At 44.9% G+C, this 20,491-nt stretch overlaps 1 protein-coding gene across 2 annotated transcripts in view; it reads left to right on the plus strand.

Annotated features, from left to right (window-relative positions):
- LON2 (lon protease 2) overlaps positions 1-20,491 on the plus strand; it is a 95,123-nt gene that overhangs the window by 60,030 nt on the left and 14,602 nt on the right. The window contains exons 9-17 of one of the 2 annotated variants that reach the window (XM_086515973.1): positions 10,195-10,322; positions 10,407-10,608; positions 10,697-10,903; positions 11,004-11,134; positions 11,373-11,586; positions 11,686-11,985; positions 12,260-12,454; positions 12,560-12,805; positions 12,885-13,060. In XM_086515973.1, coding sequence (XP_086372099.1) covers positions 10,195-10,322; positions 10,407-10,608; positions 10,697-10,903; positions 11,004-11,134; positions 11,373-11,586; positions 11,686-11,985; positions 12,260-12,454; positions 12,560-12,805; positions 12,885-13,055 — 1,794 coding nt within the window. In that variant the 3' untranslated portion in view covers positions 13,056-13,060. The remainder of the gene's footprint in view (positions 1-10,194; positions 10,323-10,406; positions 10,609-10,696; positions 10,904-11,003; positions 11,135-11,372; positions 11,587-11,685; positions 11,986-12,259; positions 12,455-12,559; positions 12,806-12,884; positions 13,061-20,491) is intronic. The other variant, XM_086515972.1, reaches the window with a different exon arrangement.

Raw genomic sequence — 20,491 nt, forward strand, 5'->3', positions numbered from 1 at the left:
GGTGACCTTGACTACATCTGCAACTATGGGCTGCACCCATGAAAGTTTGCCAATATCCTCCATGAGCAAATCCAAACAATGTGTAGCACATGGAGTCCACACTATGCCAGGAAACTTTTTCTGCACCATAAATCCCATTGCCTTGCAATTAGCTAAATTATCTGTCACCACCTGCACAACATTCTCCTTGCCAACCTCCTCTATGGCTGTTTTGATGTGACCAAATATAAACTCAGCCGTGATCTTTTCCCCTGCTTTCCCTGCATCCACAACACACAAGAAATAGGTGCCCAAAGCAGAAGACACTAGGATATTGATTATGTGTCGTCTGCGTATGTCTGCTAAACCATCTTAGGTAATGGTGCATCCAAACTCCTTCCATCCAGCTTTCACAGGCGTAAGTGCCTTGTCAATTAAGGCCTTTTGTTCCTCTAACATAGTGGTGCGCATCTTGGTGTAATCAAGACCTGTCCATGTCTCAGTAGGCCCAACGTGTGCAATGGCTTTTACCATTCTTTTCCACTGATCTGTGCGCAAAACATTGAAAGATATGCTGCACTCAATAACAGTGCAACATATCTCCATCTCTGCCACCCTCTGACGCTCTTTGACTCAAGCCTGAGAAGAGATGCGACTAGGCAAAGTGGTGTGCGTTGGTGTTTCGGATGTACCTTTTTCACGTGGCAAGGAGTCCTCATCTTCACCGCCGACACGTGCTCTCTTCCTGAAAGTAGGGGGTTGCATGGAGGCTGAACCTCCTCCCACCTCTGTCTCCGCACCTAAAGTCTCCAGCCCTCCGACAAAAGCATCATGTAAAGCACGGGGAGCACCAAGAGGAAAATACTCTTCAATAAGCTGCTCCCTCAAAGGTGGTGGTATTTTCTCACATGCACCAATCTGATCAGTGCACCCGATGCCCGTCAAGTGCTTTTTGACTCGCGTAATAGTGCTGGTGTACTGGTCCCCATGATACTTGCATTGCCATAAGCGTGTGCCGGAACCTTGCTGAGAAGTGGTCGTGATGATGCTCAACACATTGGAGTGGAGCGACCAGTTGGGGTTGGTTTTACGTGGCATAATAAATTCTGCACATTGCAAATGCAAAAGAGTGCACACACATGAGGAGTACGAAGTGCGAGAAGAGTACGGAGTGCATGGTGGCAGAAGCAATACCTTTTCACGCGCGTAGCTCGGCTCTGCAGGCCTCTGTGCACTTCTCTGCAGGTATCTGTGCACTTCTCTGTAACACAACAGAGAGTCTTTGATAATACTGGTCGATTAAAAAAGCCTAAGGCTCTCTCCCCTTCACCCTATTATCGCAATCTCAAAGCGCCCCTAGCGTGAGTGGTTCGTGGAGAAAATGCCAATTTTTTTTTCTTGCCGTACTGTACCGTACCGTACGGCTGTACTGTACGGAAACGTTCAGTACGTGCGTATGGATTCCACCTTGATACCAAGCAACTGTGTACAAAATGGTCCACGTCCTTCTTGAGTCTTGGCCAAAAGAAGTATCTCTCCACGCCTTTCAAGGTGGTAGCAATGCCGCAGTGACCCGTAAATGGTGGACAGTGGCATTCGGTTAGAACCTTTTCCCTTAATACCTGTGTAACGCACAACATCGTTTTCTTCCTCAAGTAGCCATCCCGAATGGAATATCCCACCAGTACCTCCCCATCTCGTATCCGAGTGAAAATATCTGCAAAATCTGTATCTGTGGCATACTGATCGATCATATCCTCCAAGCTCCTATGATGTATTGTGGAAATAGCCAGAACCAACGGTTTCCGGGACAAAGCATCTGCCACCAAATTCTTTTGTCCCTGCACATGGACAATTTGGATGTGAAACTGTGACAAGATGTTCGCCCACCGCTTCTGCTTTTCCGATAGCTGCTTCTGTGACAAGAAGTAGCGTAAACTTTGGTGATCTGTGAAGACCGTAAAATCGGCTCCGAGTAGGTAATGTCGCCACTGAGTAAGAGCATGGATAACCGCCAAAAACTCTTTCTCATATATTTGTGCTGTCAATTCCAGCCTTGAGAACAATCGGCTCTCGTAGGCAATGACATGGCCTTCTTGCATTAAGACTGCACCCAAACTACGACCACAAGCATCACAATATACTTCAAATGACTTCTGCAAATCCGGCAAAGTCAAAACTGGTCCTGAAGTCAATTTCTCTTTCAATGTCTGAAAGGCAGTCACCTCTGTGGGTCCCCACGAGAAAGGGACTCCTTTCTGTGTCAAAATATGCAAAGGGGAAGCAACCTGTGCAAACTTTCTAATGAACCGCTGGTAGTACGAACATAAGCCCAAGAAGCTTCTAACTTCATGGACATTCTTCAAATCGGCGGCCAATCACGGATAGTCTCTATCTTGGCCCGGTCCATCTGCACTCCTGCTATTGAGACAATGTGTCCCAAAAAGTGTATGTCTGGTAGGCTATTGAGACAATGTGTCCCAAAAAGTGTATGTCTGGTAGGAAAAATTCATGTATATTTCGTGGTGACCTTCTAATACAATCATTCACAAATTCCGAAAATATCCTTCAAATTTCCAAAATACCCTGCATTGATCACTAATTTGTGATCCCGCAATGCCTGAAAGACTTGTAGCAGATCTTCTCTATGTTTTGCCTCATCCTTGGAGAAGACAATAATGTCATCAAAGAAAGTGCCCACAAAAGATCTGTACTCTTTGAAAATCCTATCCATCATTCGGTTAAAGGTCGCTGGAGCATTGGTAAGCCCAAAAGGCATCACCAAAAACTCGAATAAACCGAAGGTCGTGCGAAAAGCTATCTTGTAGACATCTCCTGGTGTGATTCGGATCTTCTGATATCCGCTCTTCAAATCGATCCTGCTGAAACAAGAGGATCCCTGTAGTCGGTCTAGAATATCATCAATCCCAAGAATCGAATTTCTGTTCTCAATGGTGATTTGTTGAGAGCTCTATAGTCAATGCACATTCTCCAAGATCCGTCTTTCTTCAGAACCAACAACATCGGAGAGCAGTAAGGTGAAGTACTCGGTTGGATAAGACCCTTTTCCAAGAGGTCTTTCACTTGGTTCATAATCTCTTCATTCTGGGCTCGGCTCACACGGTAAGGTGGCCGGTTTGATGGTGTGCTTCGAGGTATCAGATCAATGGTATGATCCTCGGGACGAGCTGGTGGCAACTTGCCTGGCAGGCCCTCAGAAAAGCAAACGGCATGAGTGTGGAGAAAATCTTGGTGTTCTTTTTCTAGATCAGACATATTTGTCCTATGATCATCATTCAACTCTTTCAAAAAGATCGAGTAAACAAACAGAGTGGATTTCATTAATTTTGAAACGGTCGAAGCCAATACAATAGGGACAGACTCGCCCTTAAGTTTCACATCAAGTACAATGGTTCGGCCCTTTTCAGTAGTTAAAGTCGCTTTTCTCGCCCGATAGTTGACCACAGGGGGGTTCTTATGGTACTAGGGAATTCCTAGGAGGGTATCACAACCTTGCAAGGGCATTATGTAGACGTCCTCGTGCCCCAAATACCCTTGACAATGCAACCGAAGTTTGCCAATGACAGGTGTAATGGCTACGTCCCTGTCGGGTGCCGCTAGAACTGCTTCTGCTTGTGGCACCATTGGATCGGGTGTAATCTCGAGCCGTGTCGCCAATTTAGGTGAAATGAAATTCGCCTTGGCTCCTTCATCAAAGAAAATTAGGTCTTCTTGATCTTTCACTTTGCCCCAAGCTCGACAAAGTTTTGTACTCTCATCAATCGTGCTTGGGTTAGTACCCATGCAATTTGGAACCAGTCTTGCTTTCATCTTCCCTTTCTGTCCACGTTCCTCAACTGCTTTTGAACTCTCTGGCCTTTCTTCATCTTGTTCTTTTTGTGCCTTTTTAGGGCAGTTCGCGGAGATGTGTCCTTGTTCCCCGCATCCAAAACACTTCCCCTCTTTAATGTAGTTGGCTCTCTCCCGAGGAGTGAGCCGGGGTCGTGCATCCTTATCTTTCTGATCTTGGGAGACTCTTCTTCTTTCTACTTTCATTTTTAGAAGTCTGTTCTGTTTTTTGCGTCAGGATCTCATCTGTGGGGTAAGTTGAGTGTATGGCAAAGCCCCGTTTCGCACGACTCATTAGTTCTTGATTAGAATTTGACTTTTGCTCTAAGCAGTGATCTCGGATCTCCGTAGGAAGTCCCAAGGTAAACCGCTCAATCTGTTCTTTAAACGAGATCTTCTTAAATGAAGAAGCGGATAGAAAAGAGCTCCAAAATCTCTCGCAATATGCGTCCGAGGTATCTTTCTTGGTCATCCGGAGATGGTTCCAAGCAGTTCGTATGTCGCGTTCGTACTCCCGAGTCAACCAAGAAGAAATAAAAAGCCTTTTAAATTTCAGCCATTTAACTGGCGCTTTCTTGTTCAATAGAAGAGTGAATCACCATGTTCGAGCATTTCCCTTGAAGTAAGAGGTAGCCCTCCGAATCTTGGAGTGCTCAGAGTAATGCCCTCCAGAGAAAGCTATATCAAACTGCTGTATGAAGGCCAAAGCCCTCGAAGCATCTCGGAATCCAAAAAAAGTGTCAAATTTAATTGACTGTCCACCTTTAAATTCTCGAACTTTCTTGCTTTTATCCTCCAGAAAGTCATACTAGTTGGCTTTATAGAAATTCTTCTTCTTTCCATAAAATCTGTGATCATCGGAGTCTGAACTATTTGAAGACGAGTCCTCTGTAGAATTGTCAGAAAAAGCTGGCCGAAACTTAGGCTTCTTTGCCTTTTTCTTGCCCTTTCCGAAGCTTTGCTTTTTGCTTCACTTTTCCCCTTTTCTGTCTTCTTCGCTCCGATCAGAAGAGCTAGAAGAACTAGAAGGAGAAGAAGAAGAAGAAGAAGAAGAAGAAGTGGATACTCCTTTAAATCTCACATGCTTATTCTGCTTTTGTGTTGAGGCAAAAGTAGATCGACGACCCAAATAACCCGGGAAGTCAGTTTCTTTTCTTCTGCTTTTTGGCTTTGTTGGTTGCGTCAAAAAGTTGGGTAATCCGTGTATCAACCACTGTAACAAAGTTGGACACTCCAAGTCAAGATTCTACCGCGACACAGCAGAGATTCACTTCAAAACAGTTCACAGTTCACAATTGATTCGACACAGCCCGACGGAGTTCCGTGCCTAGAGATATTGGCCCCAAAATTGGCGCCCCTTTCGGTATTTCTTTTTCTATTAATTTGTGCTCAAAGTACAAGGGAGTGGGAGGGGTCTCACTCTCAGACTCTGCGTCCAAATGCTCTGAGGAGTGGGAGCTGAAACCACTTATTTATTCATTACAAGGGATACCAAAAGCAGAGCCCCAAAAGCTTTCAGTTTTTAAAATAGCTAAAAGATAACGCAATTTATCTCTCAAGCCTTGCTTGAAAATTAAAGCAACTAATCAAAAAGCTTCTCCTTGCGTAGAATATGCGTAGAGCAAAAAGCAAGCGTCCGTACTGTTGTTTGCAAATCACGGAGGTCCGTACGCTCAAGCTGCTGCAAATGGCGCCGCAAATCACGAGTTTCCGTACACTGCTGCCACGTGGCAGTGCCACCAGCCGGAGAGGATGTGTGTGTATGCCACTAGAAGGGCCAGCCACGTCACCAGTTTGTGACGATTCCTGCTGGATGAGTATCACGTGACACATCCAACCTTATGTGTCCATGGACAAGCTACATCATGACCGGGGTTCAGTTCAGTCAAGTCAGTCTAGAATAGGAAGTGATCTGGCACTTTTGTGAGTCTGTTCGTAGACCGTTCATGTCCAAACACTTAGATTAGATGCATATCCTCTGGTTGCACACAACATGATCATCAAATTTCCATTAGAACCCATCAAGAGCTTTTTTACAATGCATAGACCTATTTTCCCTATTTTTTGACATTTTTCACTTATTTATTAAGTGGCTTTTGTTGGAAACTAGGTAGGGCAATTTTGCTAAGTTTGTATATATAGAAACTAGCGCTATCACTTTCTGGCAGAAGAGGCAGCAGGAACCTGGTGTTCATCAGGCAACTTCTCAACAAGACTCCCCCCCACGCGACAACTCTAGCGTTTTCACTCACGAGAACGCCTAGCATTTTTGCATCAGATCAGCCAGCGTTTTTGCACTGCAGATTTCTGACGATAGTACATCCTCATATTAGCCCTAGCGCTAGCTGATTTACAGCGACAATAGAATTCAATCCTAGCGTTTTTGGAGCAGCAAGACATTCAGCGTTTTGCAATTCCACCATGACAGATTCAGCCCTAGACTCAGCGAGTTCACTTTTTAGCAGACAGATACCGCAGAAGAAGTCCCGAACCTCGTAGATCTCACCTTCCCGCAGCAGATATTTGCCGCACGGTCAGATCCTGCGAAATTTTTAGATTCAGCCATGAAAACGCAGATTTCAGCATCTGCGTTTTCAGTGCGTCATCGCATCGTTGCCATCGACATCATCATCGACATAGAGTTAGAATTCAGCAGATAAAGATTTGCAGATTTCAGCCCTTAGCATTCTCATATTTCAGCCCGTATCATCGTCGTCGGCAAGTCCAAGCATTGTAGAGATTTGTGCAATCAATAGTAGACTGCTCTCGCCATAGAGAGTGGGGCCTTTGGAGGAGGGTTTGACAACATTCTGGTGTCGTATTCTCTTCTCTCTCTATCTCTCAGTCTCAGCACCTTCACTCACAGTGTTTATCCACTTTGTTTGTGATCACTTGCACTCTCTCACTAAAGGAACGGAAGGCTCTCCCTTGCGTAAGTAAAAGGAACCCTTGAGCACAGTTCGGAGCACTCATCTTGAGCAAAGTTCAACATACACTTTCGTTGCACCTTACAATGAGATGGCCACACAGCTAGAACTCAATGATTGGAACACTCTGTTCAGTATGAACTTAGTGTTTGATTGATGGATTGGGATCCCCGAAAATGATTACTCGCACATGACTGTGCTTGAGTGCAGATGGAATGATTGACGAAATGACTGCAACATTTCGTTCTCGAGAAATCTATTAGTTAATCCGACATCAGTGAGATCTGGGATTGATCTTGATGCGATTACTAAATACGTTGCCAGGAATGATTGTCCATCGGACACTAGTGAGGTCCGGTGCGGATCTAGATGCAGATTGCCGAATACGTTGCCAAGAATCATGGTCCTAGATTCTATGTGAGATGATTTGAATGCGATGTGATGTGACTATCGTCTTTGTACAAGTGCTGGGTTTTGTGTTGTCTAGTGCGTCGGTACTTAGAGTCAGTGTCTACTGAATTGGTTTATGGCTTATGTCTTGTTTTGGAGGCATAATCGAGGGCGATTACAATTCTTTCAAGAGGAGAGTATGTCACAAACAGATGACATGGCATGACCACCTGGGTAGATTGTACGGGCAAAACAATACGGATGCTTACGTGGCATAGATTGTACGGAATCTCAGAATTACGTTGTTGTTGACGTGGCAGACTGTACGGATTTTTGCTAACTGCGCTGACAGCTGATGACGTGGTAGACTGTATGGCTTTTCGCAAATTGTGTTGGCTTCTTTTTATGGCAGATTTTTAACAAGATGCTTTTGGGACTTTTTGCTTTGAGTTTAGAAGCTTTTGGGGCATCCCTTGTAAGAATAAATAGGCGCAAGGGGCCTCACTCTTCAGAGCATATGGACGCAGAGTCTGAGAGTAGAGGACCCCTCGGGTGTTGTACTTTGCTCAAGCATTAATATAATACCGAAAGGGGCGCCAGGTTTTGGGGCCAACACCTCTGTGCACGGAACTACGCCGGGCTATGTCGACTTAAATTTTAAAGTTGTGAAGTATTTTAAGTGATTCTCTCGTGTGTCATGCTGGATTTGGAATATTTGTCTCTGTCTCGTCTCTTTAGCGCAACTCACTTGGGTCTTTGGTACACCCAAGCCTGTATACGAGTCACTTTTTCCTTCGATCACGTTCTCCTTTGATCTCATTCCATATGTTGCCATAATAGCGATAATAATGACATAGCCCATGAAGAGAGAAATCCGTCGAGGTTTCAACCATGAATAAAGCATTAACTTCAAGAATCTGGCTGAGTGCATGTGCAACTCGATCGCTGAATCCTTTCTTGTAATAGACTTCAAGGTGAAACACTCGCAGAAGTTTGGTCATCTAGCCTTTTTGGCCTCTAAGGTCACCCTTATCACGGACATAGAGCAAAGTGTGATGGTCAGTCCATGCAACATAGGTAGAGCCATACAAGTAATGGTGCCACCTTATCGAAGCATGGACCGTGGCATAAAGCTCTCTCTCATATGTTGGATAACGCATTTCAACGTCAAAAGGCCTCTTGCTTTCAAACCTAGCACGATGTCCATCTTGATAAAGCGTTGCACCCACCGCATAATCACTAGCATCTATCACAATAACGAATGGCTTTCTAGCATTGGTACAGTAGTCTCGAAGTGTTTGTCTTAAAAGGGACTCATCCTGGACAATAGGAGGGTTACCTTTATGATGAGGTCCTGAACTCTTCAGTCCTTTCATTCCTTCTTTCAGAAGTTGCGTAAGTAGAGCAACAACTTTAGAGTAGTCCAACTTGCAAAAGAATGGAGTAGATCTAAGGACTGAACCAAGCACATATTCTTCAGAATGGGTGAGTTTCGCAATTCGTCAAGCTTATCAGGATCAATGTGAATTCCATCGCGCGAGTAATAATATGTGACCTAGATAGAGAAACTCTTCCTTAAGAAAGTCACACTTAAAGGCTTTAGCATAAAGTTTCTATTGTCTTGCTACATTGCCAGGATCTGGTTCAGACTGCCTCCATGGTACAACTCATCTTTTATGTATGGATCCATTTGCTTGATAGGAAAGAAAACAATTGCTCTCTGCCATTATGGAATCTTGTTCAGACTGCCACCATGATACAGTTCACTTATTATGTAAGGATCCGTTTGCTTGATAGGAAAGTAAACAATTGATCTCTGCTATGGAACTGGCCATTGACCCTCGGCAGGCTGTAGAGAGCGTAGAAGACTTGAATTTGAAGAATAAATTGTAGAATAGAGCAGAAAGAGCCCAAAATAAGACAATTCAAGGGCACGAGCACTTATCTCAAAAGAGGTGCAGTTCTTGTTGGGAGATTAATGGTGGCAAAACTGGCAGCACTTGCAGTATTTTGTTACGTTTGTTAATCAGGAAGAGCACTGGAGTTGATGTACAACCTCCTCACAGATATGCGGATTCACCTCTGTTACATAGAGGCCCGAGGGAAGTTGATGCTCAGATACAGGGCAGTTAGCCTCAGATACAACCTATTTTATCTTCAGCAGAATTTGATGATGCCTCTAAGGTACCAGCCCCGTTGCACAGGGCATGGGCTGCCTTTTTAGGTTTCCAATAAACCAGCTAGACGTTCTTCCCAAATCAGTCAATCACGTGTGCTTTCTTTGTCCAGCATTCTCGTTTGTTGACAGAAGGTAATCTTTCTTGGGTATGCTTTAGCTGCTTTGCCTAGTCATCAAGTGCCACGCCAGCATGTTACTGTGCCATCAGCTGCCATGGTTGCATGCCACCATGCCATCAGTGGCACATCATCACAGCACCACATCATCATGCTCCCAAATTGGGGGTTGCCATGTTATCACCTAGTACAGAAGCACCTTATTACTGATAGAGAGGGACGAATACAGTTTGGTCTTTTGTATGTCTATCGTTGCAGAGTTATGCCTTTGATTTCCAGAGAGTCTATATACTGTTGAAAAACCATGGGTGCCTGGTAACAAGTAAGTTTTTCTTCCTTGGGAAGTGCTTGGTAACTCGTAGTTTGTGGTCCAGGGGAAGTGGTGGCTGTCATTCTGTGCGCACATTCCTAGCAGTTTATCATGTGTCTGTCATTGGTTGAAATTGAGACCCTTGAACATGGAATCTAGAGTTTAATGAGTCATTGTTGAAAAGGAACACAAAGTAGCAATATTGCTTTTGTCGCAATGTATTTACAGTTATTTGTGGTCCAGGGGAAGTGGTGGCTGTCATTCTGTGTGCACATTCCTAGCAGTTTATCATGTGTCTGTCATTGATTGAAATTGAGACCCTTGAACATGGAATCTCGAGCTATGAGTCATTGTTGAAAACTCTCCTTATGGAATACAAAGTAGCAATATTGCTTTTGTCGCAATGTTAGCACTTTGTAAGTAGGGTCCTTTTTATTATCCTAGATGAGGGCCATAAAAGAGGAGCTTGGTGATACTGATGACGATGATGATGATGTCATTGCCCTCGAGAGGAAAATGCAAGGTGCTGGTATGCCTGGCAATGTTTGGAAGCATGCTCAAAGGGAGCTGCGGTATGTTGGTTTTACACTTCTTATTTTTCAGTTTGCTCAAGCTCAACTCTGAAAAAATGCAACTTTAACTGGTTTTGGTTCTAGACGGTTAAGAAAGATGCAGCCCCAGCAGCCCGGCTACAGTAGTGCTAGAGCCTACCTAGAACTGCTGGCTGATCTACCTTGGCAGGTCAGCAGTGAAGAGCGAGAGCTTGATCTTGCTGCGGCAAAGGAACGGCTTGATAGTGAACATTATGGGCTGGGGAAGGTGAAAAAGCGCATCATTGAGTACCTTGCTGTCCGGAAGGTGTGCTCCACCTCTCTTTTCTTATATTAGTGCTATTCCAAGTCTTTTCAGATTTTTAAGTTGTGGCTTTGTTCACTGGACAATGCAGCTTAAACCAGATGCAAGAGGTCCTGTTTTGTGCTTTGTTGGTCCACCTGGTGTGGGGAAAACATCCTTGGCGTCATCAATTGCTGGAGCACTAGGCAGGCGTTTCATCCGTATATCCCTCGGAGGGGTAAAAGACGAAGCTGATATTCGTGGTCACCGTCGCACCTACATTGGTAGTATGCCTGGAAGGCTGATTGAAGGGATAAAGGTCTGTTTTTCTCTTCGTGGTAAGCCATATGTTTTATTATTACTTTTCATCTTGCCCATTTCAGCATTCTCTTAATTCGTATTCTTCTTGATAATTATAGAGGGTTGGGGTTAATAATCCAGTCATGCTACTGGATGAGATAGATAAGACTGGGACGGATGTTCGTGGCGATCCAGCATCTGCACTGCTGGAAGTCTTGGACCCAGAGCAGCATAGGACATTCAATGATCAGTATCCTTCCACATACTTTGCTGATGACTTTCTAACGATGCCGATATAGTTGGCAAATGAATGTGATACTCATGTCACTAGTCTTCAGTTCAGTATTCCTGATTTTTTAATACAGTTTGAGCTTGACCTGAAGAATGTAGTTGAAGCAATCTACTAGAGTTATTCGGGTCTATGGACCATCGAAGGGATTACTCTTTGTTTTACTTGTTTAATTTTCCTTGACACGGATTGTCCACAGCTACTTGAATGTGCCTTTTGACCTATCCAAGGTGGTTTTTGTCGCCACTGCCAACAGAATACAGCCTATTCCACCTCCTTTACTTGATCGTATGGAGGTAATTGAACTACCTGGTTATACATCAGAAGAAAAGCTTAAGATTGCAGTACGCCATCTTATTCCTCGAGTCCTTGATCAGCATGGTATAACTTCAGACCATCTACAAATTCCTGAGGTGAGCACTCAACTACTGTCTTGCAAATGGTCTTGCTAACCATTTTTTTGTGAGTGCAAGTGTGTTTTGGAAAAAGTCTTAAATTGTTTTTCGTTTCAGCCAATGGTGGAGCTTATGATTCAAAGATACACAAGAGAAGCTGGTGTGCGGAATCTTGAGCGGCATTTGGCAGCTCTTGCACGGGCAGCCGCTGTCAAGGTTGCGGAGAGGGAGCAGGCACTTCGTATATCCAGAGACTTAAATCCTGAGTCTACACCAGTTCTTGGAGGCAGCTTGGCAGATGGGGAGCTGATGATGGAGGTTGAGGCTATAGGCATGCCAATGCGGGAAATGGCTACCTCAGTTGACACTGCAAGCCCATTGCTGATAGATGAGGCTGCTCTGGAGAAGGCTCTTGGGGTAAATGTCCTTACTGAGTCCATCAAACTGCTTGTTTACTTACAGAGTTGTCTGTGTGTGTGTGTGTGTACATTTGGTTATACATACATACATTTACTGATGGACTCAGTAAATGTCTTTATTGAGTCCATCAAATTGCTTGTTTACTTACAGAGTTGTCTGTGTGTATGTGCATTCGGTTGTTTGCAAAGAGATCAAATGTGGGATTCTCTATGTGTCTCTTAGCTTTGCCATCAAGGAGCACATAATGAAAGATCATCTGCTTTGAATGTAGCCACCTAAGTTTGATGGAAGAGAGGCAGCGGAGAGGGTGGCAACACCTGGTGTAGCTGTTGGGTTGGTGTGGACAGCATTCGGTGGTGAAGTCCAGTTTGTAGAGGCCACTGCAATGGTTGGCAAGGGTGATCTGCATTTGACAGGACAGCTAGGGGATGTCATCAAGGAGTCAGCCCAAATAGCCCTTACCTGGGTAACTGACATTCGGTTTTACATGTTCATTTCGTGTCCCTCTTGTCTGTGATTATTCAGCATGCTATCTTGTTCTTAAACTTGTTTACTTGGTGCTTGGGAAAAGGTACGTGCAAGGGCTGCAGAGCTAAAGCTAGCTGTCAAGGAACAAGGCAATCTTATGGATAGTCGAGATGTCCATATCCATTTTCCAGCCGGAGCAGTACCCAAGGATGGGCCCTCAGCAGGGGTAACTCTTGTTACTGCCCTCGTGTCCCTGTTTTTGCAACGTTGTGTTCGTGCAGACACAGCAATGACAGGTGAAATGACTCTACGTGGGCTTGTTTTACCTGTTGGAGGTGTTAAGGACAAGGTAATATGAATTCATACTAAGGTTAGTTTCTAAACACGAGAGTAATTCCTTTCTTTACAGTTTTATGGTTTGAAAGCAGATTTTAGCAGCTCATAGATGTGGCATCAAAAGGGTGATCTTACCAGAGAAGAATGCAAAAGATTTGATGGAGGTTCCTGCGGCAATCTTGGCAAATGTGGAGGTATTATCTACTCATATCTGGGGGGATATCTGCTATTTAAGCAGGACTTGTTATGGCTATATGAGCTAGAGATAGTATGTGTGACTTCTCTCTATTTCCTTTAATTCTTACCAACCCCATTAATAATGCTCTTATTTGTGATTGTATTACCTGCAATGGTTGTAGAGTATGCCAAGAATTTGTTTTTGTAACGTGCAACAATCATATGGTTTGTGGGCTCTTTCAAAACAACCGTGCCTGCAAAGGGACATCTACGAGGTGTAATTGACAGCTTGAGATTCTAGGTGCTCATACAAATGTCTGAAGCTGCTCATTAATTATGTGCTGTATATTACAGTGCTTTCTGGGCTGACAGAATACTTATAGCACCATTTGCAAGCCCTAGTGATCTCTCCATATATTACAAATGAGGGGCTGAAGCTCCTTCCTGAATAAGACTGCCACAGCTTCTGACCCACGTCCTCTATGCGTTGATCTCACATCTTGTCTACAAGTAGCAATTAGTGTTTCTGTGGCGTGCAAAAGATCATTCCCATAGGGCTAAACTCCCCTATCAAGAGGGTACATGGTACAAGAACAAAAGAAGGGGGAGACTCTCCCAAGGTGAAAAACAGAATTCGATAGGTGGTCTTTGCTTTCCGTGCAAGGATTCGCTCTGGCTGAAGTATTTCCTACATTTCTTCCAAAATTAAGCTTTCCCCCAAACAGATTGTACCTGTCCTGAAGATGGCCCATCATCTGTTGAATGCTTCTGGCCTTTTGTTTCTGGCAATAACATTTGAACTCCTGAGGCAGCCCACACCAATAATTTTCTAGGTGCTCTTCCAGAATGATAAGTTGGGTAGAAGCTACAGGAAGATAAGAGTTCCAGAACTTCTAATCATAGTCCTTAAGGATATTCTCCTTTTCAAAATGCAACTGTTTTCATGGAGAGAGTACATCTGCTTCAAAGGATGGTCTAACTTGTAAAGATGTGAATAGTTGCTTGAACTCGAGCTTGTTCTGGGGGCTTCGCCAAGAGTGTGGACCACCATTGCTGAGCTTTCCCCGTCAAGAAAGAAGTAGCCTCCTAACCTTGGAAGCTTCTCTGAAATCTCCAGCAAAAAAAACTGTGTTGAACTGTTGTATGAAAGCTAAGGCCTTGTGTTTGGCCACCTTGGGAACCATGAAAGGTGTCAAACTTGACACTTCCTCGAGATGCCTTGTAATCTTTTTGGACAGCCCATGATGTAAGCTGAACCAACTGGCTGCCTTTAGCTGATTTCTCATCTTCACTGTCAAGAGACTTATCATGTTCTTTGGTGTTGATTCTCATACTCTACTCTAGCAAATATGGTCTCTATTTGAACGCTGCATCGTACGTAACCGAAAAATGTGCAAGACAAACAACTTTGCCAAATGACCGGCCTCTAATGTTTTCTTCATTGGTACAAAATTAGCATGTTTGTTGAATCTATCCTCTAAAGTCCAAATGCCATCGTGCCCACTTTGAAGTTTGAGTCTTGGGAAGATCAAAGATGAAGTCCATCGCTATACTTTCCCATGGTCGATCTGGGATTAGTAAAGGCTATAGGAGTTGTCACTTTGTGCCTGTTTTACTTTGACTTTTGATGTGCTAAACAAGTATGCACAAACTCATCCACATCCTTCTTGAGCTGTATTACGACATCTCTCTGGATTCGTCTAGTCGGTCCCGGTAGCTCCCGGGAGTGAGGGTTGTTTTGTGGCTGTGCCCGGTTGAGTGAGGTTGTTTTCTCATGTCGGGATTCTCCTAGTATACTCTAGTCCTTGGGTTTTGGTTTTTTTAGAGCCACAGATTCTCCTTCTTACTTATTTCTCCACTCTCTGTGGTGCTCCAAGTGGCCCTATTGGCCCCCTTAGCATTTTCTCTTGCTATTATTGGCTATTTCCGGGTCGTGGGGCGTAGCATATGGGTCAGGCTGTCAGTGTCACGATTGTGACTATGTTACAGTATTACATCTACTCCTAGTTGCAGATACGCAAAGTGCCATGCCAAGGAGAACCCCCTACGCTTGGATGGTCACGACCCTTCGCTCAAGAGACGTGCCTCTTTGCCAAAAGCCACACTCCTTCGACGACTAGTCACACCCCTTCGCTCTACGAGTGCGACTCTTCGTCCAATGGTTGCAGCTCTTCGCCGAAAGGATGTGTCTTTACGTCTAAAGTCATGTCTCTTCACCAGGAGACATGTCTTTTCATTTGTGTCTCTGTCTCCTATATAAGGAGCCTATTATACTCAGTTTCAAGCAGTCATTCAATCATTTAAACACAGATTCTTCCGAGTCTTGTTTCTGAGTTCATTTCAAGTTTCTTTAAGTCTTAATCATGAGTTTAAGTACTTAATTAAGGATTAGTAACTAGAATCTTTACAGTGGTATCAGAGCAATTTTTTCCCGAGACTTGCGGGTTTTGAGCCTCTCACCCTCGCCGCTACCCTCTTCACCCCCTCCCCTCCCCAGAGTTTAATGGAGGAAGAAGAAAGGCAATTCCTACCGGCGATGTGTAGTCGACACATGTAACCCCTACCCCTACCCGCACCCGCACCCTCATCCGAATAAACACACACCCTCGACAGACAGGAGAGCCCACGCTTACCCGGGCTGAAATGGGGTGGAAGCTGGTGAATTCCTTCGCGTCCCTATACTGGTTTTGCACGCTTCTCGGATGCTCTCCGTCGCGCCTCACGCTTATCCTCACGTGCAAGTGCGCCTTTTGGTGAACTGGTGTGTACCCTCCTGATGCAACGAGGCTTTCTGCTCGCCCGGTGTTCGTACCTCTTTGAGAGATGAATGCACCTTTTGGCCGGTGATAGTAGCTTGTCAAGCCTCGTCCGCCGATGATCGCACTTGCTGGCTGGAGCTCGCACCCCTTCACGCTGGCAGATGGCTGCCCACGCTAGTGCTAGCGCTGGTGATTTTCCCTACGCTGTGCCTTTTGGCTTTGCTCATGTGCCTTTTACCCATTTCACACAGGTTGGGCACTTATAAAGCTTGAAGACCAATTTTTTAACAAGTTGGCCACTTTGGGGCTCATTTGGGCAGCCACATACGAATCAGCATATTCAAACAAAACACCCACGCTTCAACACCCCCAACGTACGAATCAACACAATAACCCTTGTTCAGCGTGGGTTATCACAATCAGCAGAACCAGCAAACACATTTCTTCATTGGCAGAATGTGAGAGATTGCCATTTGACTTGCCAGAGGTGGAGGATTGAATTCAGCCCAGCCAGCGAATCAACAAAAGAACACACCAGCCGGCGTGTCGATTTAGCCCAGGCAATGTTTCGCGTACGAAAATCAGCATGCGATCAATTTTTACCCAATTTTTTTGGAGTGCTGATGTGGCATTAAATTATTAAGGTGGCTCCCTTGGTTTGCGTGAATAAGTTTAGTCACGCCACAGTTCAATTATTCCCTCGAAGCAATCGGCAAGGCCGAATCACAAGATGGCAAGAACTCTATTCCACCTACGGACCCAATAACAGTTCTTAAAGAGCAGATGGCAGCACTTTTTATGAGCCTCGCATCACTTCACACTCGCTTGGAGCAGATGTAGATGCAAACGTCTTCCCAGAGTCATATTACTACTTCTCGGACTACAAATGCTGCTTATCCGCCATCTTCTTTTGAACCTTCAGTGGTCGACCAAAAAGAACCACTCAAACATAAGCCTTCGGAACCGAAATTTTCTCACCCAAAGCATGGTTTCTTAGAGACAACTAGACACAAAGTATCTTTGTGCGAGCAGCAAAAGTCTCGGCATGAATATTCTTGGAAATGTTACAGTTCTAAGCAACCTACTTCTTATCGAAATCATCAGCAACAGAAGCAACAATATGAAGCTTCGAAAGGATCATCAGCAATATCAAGATGGGCTTACTTAGTGGCACATATATCCGACCCTAGTCGAGTATTCGGTCGTATGCTGCGACGTTGGACAAGTTCCCCCTCGCGAGCCATGCACTACATTTAAGTCTTTCTTGTTTGATGGTGATAAAGTTGAAGATTTATTGATCCTTTCCTTGTGCAAGAGTATCTTTCAGAGATCTAAGAGGCAACAACTCCCTCGACCTCCCCCTTCTCAATTGGAAGCCTTAATACCCGCTGAGAAAGCTGAAAATTCAGAAGATTCCAGTTCTTATGTGACAACCAACAAGCACATAACCCATTCTTTGGCCGTGATCCAGGCAGGAAAATTCGCCTCGTCACCGCCCTTGCAGAATACAGTCTTTGTCTCTAAACAAATACCAGATGCTATGGTGAATGATAATTCTTCAAACTTGAAGACTCCATTCCTTGCCTTCAACGATGCAAAGGATAAATCAGATGCAGACTCTTTCAGCACGACTTTAGTCGCTGCAATTGAATCTTTGGACACAACTTGTTCTAGTGATAAACCTTTACAAATGGATATACCTCCAAAGGCTACCCTGTTTCAGTCTACGACACCCCTTCAAGAGGATTTTATTGTTCCAGATAAACCAATGGAATACCTAGATTTCCCACCAGTGGTCATCACTCAATAGAAAACTCAACTCAGTTTACCAATAGTTTCACTTGAAGCAGATAAAGATTCGATCTTTTCTTGGACAAAGCTCGAAGTTACAAAAGACTTTGACAAAAGCACTTATCAAGTTGTAGGTATGATCAATTTTCAGTTTGGCAAAATAGTAATGGTTAATAACAATGCCATGACGTGGGACCTAACAGAAAGAGCTTTGGATGCAGAAGCACTACAACAATACATTTCCTTCTTCCCGGAGTTTCTACAACTACCCTGGGTTTTATTTAAAGAGGGAGGGAATGTCACGATTGTGGCTATGTTACAGTATTACATCTACTCCTAGTTGCAGATACGCAAAGTGCCATGCCAAGGAGAACCCCTACACTTGGATGGTCACGACCCTTCGCTCAAGAGACGTGCCTCTTCGCCAAAAGCCACACTCCTTCGACGACTGGTCACACCCCTTCGCTCTACGGGTGCGACTCTTCGTCCAATGGTTGCAGCTCTTTGCCAAAAGGATGTGTCTTTACGTCTAAAGTCATGTCTCTTCACCAGGAGACGTGTCTTTTCATTTGTGTCTCTTCGTCTCCTATATAAGGAGCCTATTGTACTCGTTTCAAGCAGTCATTCAATCAATCAAACACAGAGGCTTCTGAGTCTTGTTTCTGAGTTCAGTTCAAGTTTCTTAAGTCTTAATCATGATTTTAAGTACTTAATTAAGGATTAGTAACTAGAATCCTTACAGTCAAGGGCAGAGGCCTATATATGTAGAGCCCCCCCCCCCCCCTTCCCAATAGCACAGGATGGAGCTAGCTAGATTGATACATTTACATGGTTGTACTACGCTCAACATATAGACATGCACATATCCCTAGTACTAGTGCTCCACGCATCCCCATAGATTTCATCACCCACTAGACGTCCTCTCTTTTATTTTGTACCAGTCTGAACTATTTTGTCTTTTCCAATAGACAAAAGACATACACACATATATACTTGATTTGTCTCGTAGGCCAATTCGGCCTCACATAGACGTTAAAAAGCTCTCTCTCTCTCTCTCTCTCTCTCTCTCTCTCTCTCTCTCTCTCTCTCTCTCTCTCTCTCTCTCTCTCTCTCTCTCTCTCTCTCTCTCTCTCTCTCTCTCTCTCTCTCTCTCTCTCTCTCTCTCTCTCTGCACCAGGCGTACGCGGACAACAAGCAAAGGCCTTGACGACGCATTGTGAGCAGGCAAGTAGGCAACCCCTCGCACAGGGCAGCAGATCGTGTAGGGACTGTCGAGCACGCAGGGCAGCAGACCTGCAGGGCTGTGGAGACGTAGAGGGAGCAGGTTCTGAGGCGCGCATGGCAGAGCAGGCACAAGGCAACGCTTCGCGAGCAGACAAAGCAGGCCCACGGCAGTGATCGTGCAGGTTTTTTGGATTGCGCAGGTTTTTTTGGTTGCGCCCTCTGCTTTACAGGGTGTTTGCGTGCGCAAGTCACGGGCCAGTCCTACAGAGGGGGCTTATCGGAGCCGCATGCTGACCAGCTGGGAGCCATGTGTATCTGTTTTCATTCAGGTGCAGAATCAGGAGCAGACCCCACTTGGGCTGCGTCTCGTCTCTGGCAGGAGTATATGCGTTGCGCCTTGCGAGGTTGACTATTTAGCCGTGAGCTTTCCTAATCCAGGGGGCTACGGACTGTATGCTTGGAAGGCTTGACAGGTTTCAGTGCAGGATAGCGGGCACAATGCCCTTCATCTTATTATGCTCTGTTGCTAATGCCCGCAGTGGGCTGAGGTTGTGAATATACCCGCATCGGGTTGTGGATGCTCCCTTGCTGCCTGCTTATTGCTGAGCCAGAGCGTTTTTTGCGGCGACCAAGCATGAGGAAACAGAATGATAAGCTTGACCCTTTAGAGGATGCAGTTCAAAAGTGCAAAGAAGAAATGACCGAAACAATTAACAAGATCAACCGCAACGTATTGGGCACAATAGAAATGCTCGACGAACGCGTGTTGGCCCAAGAAAGCAAGATAGCTACACTGGGAGATCGTGTGACGGCCCAAGACGAAGAGATTGTGTCACTCAAGAGGGAGCTCGCAGAGGCACGATCACGAAATACACTTGAAGAGGGAGAATTGCAACCTTCAGTAACAGAAGAGCTAAACACGATCAAAGAGCAAGTGCGAGCCATCGAAGAGGGGGAAGAGTAGCACAAAGAAATGACGACCTCTTGGGTGGACGTTATTACAAGGACTCAACAGAAGGCAGATGAGACCGAGAAGTGGATTGAGGTTGCCAAGAAAAGGAAAAGCAAGGAAACAACTACGTCCACACCCACCATCATTAACCTGACACTTGAAGAGGAGCAAAGAAGGCATGTGCGCTCTCTACATGTGAGGATTTGCGGTCTTAAAGACAAAGATAATGTGGAGGAAAAAGGTAAAAGAACTAATGGCTTTGATAGGGGTTCATGAGCCGATAACACTCAAAAGCTTGGAGAGTGGGCAACAAGAAAAATGGGAGCAAGGGGAAACCTCAAAAGAAAGGGCACTCATCCTTTGCTTTCCCTCCATGGAAGCGAAGAACGACTTTTTGAAGAAGAGACCAACTCTTAAGAAAACGGGCATCTTCCTCGGAGATGACCTTACCCTCTCACAGATAGCTCATATGCAGGAGGTAATGCCAGAGATTAGAGTGGCAAGGGAAAAAGGTAAGATTTCTTTTTACCGAGATGGAAGAGTGGTGATATTGGAGCCACGCTCCACATGACGGTGTGAGACCTATGGGACCACACTTAAAGTTGCTACCTGGAATTGTAATGGATCTATGCGTCTAGACGTGGTGCTTTTGAGGAAAGTTTTCGTGGGAGAGAGATCATCTTCTACTCTGAGACACATTAGGCCCCTGGGCAATCGATGCCTCACATTAGTCGATACAGATGGGAGACCGCATGTAGACAGCAGACACGATCAGAGCACAGAGGGCGGGGCTCAG

The sequence above is a fragment of the Adiantum capillus-veneris genome, chromosome 7 (assembly GCF_014529385.1).
Source record: "Adiantum capillus-veneris isolate H3 chromosome 7, ASM1452938v2, whole genome shotgun sequence".
In the NCBI taxonomy this organism is placed as follows: Eukaryota; Viridiplantae; Streptophyta; class Polypodiopsida; order Polypodiales; family Pteridaceae; genus Adiantum; species Adiantum capillus-veneris.